This window comes from Triticum dicoccoides, chromosome 4B, assembly GCF_002162155.2.
Source record: "Triticum dicoccoides isolate Atlit2015 ecotype Zavitan chromosome 4B, WEW_v2.0, whole genome shotgun sequence".
NCBI classification, from domain to species: domain Eukaryota; kingdom Viridiplantae; phylum Streptophyta; class Magnoliopsida; order Poales; family Poaceae; genus Triticum; species Triticum dicoccoides.
Window position 1 is genome coordinate 195,828,498 of NC_041387.1, and position 3,789 is coordinate 195,832,286.

At 48.8% G+C, this 3,789-nt stretch overlaps 1 protein-coding gene across 1 annotated transcript in view; it reads right to left on the reverse strand.

Moving 5' to 3' along the window:
- Nucleotides 1–2,553: 2,553 nt before the first annotated feature.
- LOC119295757 (peptidyl-prolyl cis-trans isomerase CYP23-like) overlaps nucleotides 2,554–3,789 on the reverse strand; it is a 12,381-nt gene continuing 11,145 nt past the window's right edge. Inside the window, exons 7-8 of the mRNA XM_037574210.1 lie at nucleotides 2,963–3,045; nucleotides 2,554–2,876 (exon numbers count right to left, since the gene is read on the reverse strand). Of these exons, the coding sequence (XP_037430107.1) occupies nucleotides 2,856–2,876; nucleotides 2,963–3,045 (104 nt within the window). The 3' untranslated portion in view covers nucleotides 2,554–2,855. The remainder of the gene's footprint in view (nucleotides 2,877–2,962; nucleotides 3,046–3,789) is intronic.

Genomic DNA, 3,789 nt, shown 5'->3' on the forward strand with positions numbered 1-3,789 from the left:
ACATAATAGCATTTAACAATAAAAAATTATAAATACGTTTGAAACGAATCACAAACGCATACGGCACCGTGTTGAATGGCCAAAATGATCTGGCATCATGATCCAGAGTTGTTTGCGGGCGATTGAGGACGCTGTTGGAGATGCCCTTATCACTACGTACCAAAGCGATGGTAGCTTATGCACAAATGCAATCCTGTCCAGTAAGAGCATCTCCAGCCGTTTGGCCTCCCAGGGCACCGAAAAAGAGCGTCCTGGGGGTGCGCCGGCGATAAACTCCGCGCTAGGAGCGGTTCGGCACGCAGCCGTCGCCCCCAGGTCGCCCCCAGGCGCCGAATTCAGCCCAGCTTCCGGCCCAAATATGTCCAAAAATGGCCCGATAACTACGTGAATCTGCCCATATTCGGCGCGGTTCGGCGGGTTTCGGCGTGAATTTTCGCATACAAATAGGAATCAATTAGCTCGTCACATAGTTCGACGTGTTTCGGCGTGTTTCATCACATAAATCAAATAGTTCACTACAAATTATATCGTTTAACAAATAAAAACTCATGTTTCATCACATGTCATTCCCGGCCTCGCCCTTGAGCCTCCATAGGTGCTCCACCAGATCGTGTTGCAGTTCTTGATGCACCTATGGGTCTCGGATTTCCTGACGCATATTGAGGTAGTCAGTCCAGTTTGCCGATAGCTGCTGATCAACTTGGGCAAGAGGACCCTGCCTGTGGTATGGTTCAGTGTCAAACACTGGCTCTTCCCTGCTCGCTCTCAATGATCATGTTGTGCAAGATGACACAGCAAGTCATGATCTCCCACATTTGATCTTTCGGCCAGGTCTGAGCGGGGTACCGTACAACAGCAAATCGAGATTGGAGCACACCAAATGCCCGCTCGACATCCTTCCTGCAAGCCTCCTGAATCTTCGCAAACCACACGTTCTTGCCTCCTGGCATAAGGTTTGAGATGGTCTTCACAAATGTCGACCATCTCGGATAGATGCCATCAGCTAGATAGTACCCCTTGTTGTACTGTCGTCCATTGACCTCGAAGTTCACCGTACGAGAATGACCTTCAACAAGCTTGGCAAAGACTGGGGAGCACTGTAGGACGTCGATGTCATTATGAGTTTCTGGCATCCCAAAGAAAGAGTGCCAAATCCAGAGGTCCTGTGTGGCCACTGCCTCAAGCACCACACTGCAACCGCCTTTGGCGCCTTTGTACAACCCCTGCCAAGCAAATGGACAGTTCTTCCATTTCCAATGCATGCAGTCGATGCTTCCAAGCATCCCAGGAAATCCTCTTGCTTCATTCTATGCTAGGATCCGAGCAGTGTCTTCCGCATTGGGTGTTCGCAAGTACTGAAGTCCAAACACTGTCACCACTGCCCTGCAGAACTTGTAGAAACACTCAATGGTGGTGGACTCGGTCATGCGCCCATAGTCGTCAAGTGAATCACCGGGAGCTCCGTATGCAAGCATCCTCATAGCTGTCGTGCACTTCTGGATCGAGGTGAATCCAAGTGTGTCGGTGCAATCCTTCTTGCACTTGAAGTAGCTGTCGAACTCCCGGATGGAATTCACAATCTGGAGGAAAAGCTATCGGCTCATCCGATAACGGCGCCGAAATGTTTTCTCACCGTGCAATGGAGCGTCGGCGAAGTAGTCCGAGTAGAGTATGCAGTAGCCTTTCAGACGATGTCGGCTCTTTGCTTTCACCCGCCCAAGCGCCGAGCCACCACGCCGGGGCTTCTCACTGCTCGCGAGCAGGCCGGCGAGGGCGACGAGCACCATGAGATGCTCCTGCTCCTGGACGTCGACTTCGGCTTCCTCATCCAGCAACGCCGCGAGCGCCTCATCTTCGGAGTCCATCGCCGGGTCGGGCAATTCACCAAACTGGGAGATGTGGGCGCAAGCCCGCCAGCATACAAGCCCACGCGGCCGGAGCGCCGAAAAAGGTGCCCGGGGCGACGGCGAAGAGGCTGCCTCGGCGAAACCCCTTCTTTTTCCTGGCTGAAGACGGCCTACCTAGCTGTAGCGGGCGGTGGTCGACGCCGGGGATCGACAGGGTGGCGGCCGAGCACTGGGGGCAGGAGGCGAATCTGGACGGGTGGCTTGACTCTTCGCCTGTCAATGTGGCTCAGGAACGCTTTTCCCTTGGGCTGGAGCCCCGAGCGCCCCCTAATGCGCCGGGTTCGGCCTACGAGCGCCGGGCAAGAAAACGGCCCAAGCCGGCGGAATTCAGGCGTCCTGAGGCACGATTAGGCCGTTTTTTCGGCACCGGCGCAAATAAATCGCCTGGGGAGACTGGAGATGCTCTAACACACCGTCCACCTCGTGGCAATCACTCTCATCTCTCTAGTGCACAGTGTCATTGTCCTGCAGCAATAGCGCAGAGCAAACAGCGCACCGCCTCTGTAACACGGTGAATGCACGAGCAGGGAAAGCATATATGTGTAATACTGATTTTTTTTTCCATTATATTATCGGTCGATTGGATTGCATTAGGTCCTTCCCAATGCTTCACGTTGTGCATGTGCTAAGCAGCCACATAGGTACAAGACAAAATTTTGGTCACCATAGAGAAACAATGCCAAACGTGCAGACCTATGCAAAACACTTAAATGAAGAAAAGTTATCAAAGCGTTCACAGTAACATCAAACTCATGAAAAAATTATAGTACAACGCATTTGGACATAGTACAAGTCTTTTTTTTCGAAACGGAACATAGTACAAGTCTGACCCTTCTCCTTGGAATGCACATGCACTCTAAATCCTGGAAGAGGTAACATGGATGTCCTTTTGAAACGCATGTCTTCTCGGTGAGACCGAAAGGAAAATAAAGACACTCAATCGCTGGATCATGCGAAGCATTTTCGTCTCTACAAAAATAGAAATAACGTTAGTTGACCACTATGAACATGTGTAAGAAGAATACATTTTTATATTTCTCAAGTGAGATCCTCACCCATCTCTCAACTTCTGATGCTGATTCAGAAAGTCTCCTCTTAAGAATAGACTTCTCTGCTTCACAGCTCTCTACATCAATATCTGCATGCAAGTCAAAAACAATTGAGGCTGAACTGTGCACCTTCAGGATTTAAATGAACAAATATCTGTGACATAAAGCTAGCCCACAAAAGAGAATACCAAAAGACAACTTACAGTAATGAATTGTCACTTAACTACGGACATACAGACAGAATACTAGAGGCAAACAGAGGAAAATAGTACACCATGGAACATGTCAATTTTATTACGACCTTGCTGACCTAAAGTTTTAGTACTCAAATATGGCGATCTAGTCAGCAGTGGTTCTATTGTGGACTCTGGTTAGGAAAAGCGATCAGTATAGGCAGTGGCAATGCCGGCATTATGTCCGCAAAGGAGAGAAAAGCTGGTACCAGAGAATAGGGGATGACTAGGAGTCCTAGTCAGAGAAAGAATCAGCTAGCAGATTTGGTAGCAGGCAGCTCGGATTAGGGAAGTTCTAAACATTCTAGTTGCATTAGGTAAAGGTCAAGGGCAAAACATCCCATATACAAGGATGTATTGTATCTCACATTAGGAAGCAAGAACAATCAATCTTTCTCTCCAATTATTCTCTCCAGACACCTTCAAGTTATTTTCAGCATGGTAGTACTTACATTCTGGATCAAAGTTTACAGCAGGTTCTGATACATGAAAATACACATGTCATAGCTAAAGTGCTGAATAGATTTTGTACTAGGGCTAGGGAGAAGCTCTCAGCCCTGGAAGCAAAGATAGAAGAGTTATTTTTCAAATTCTAGCTTG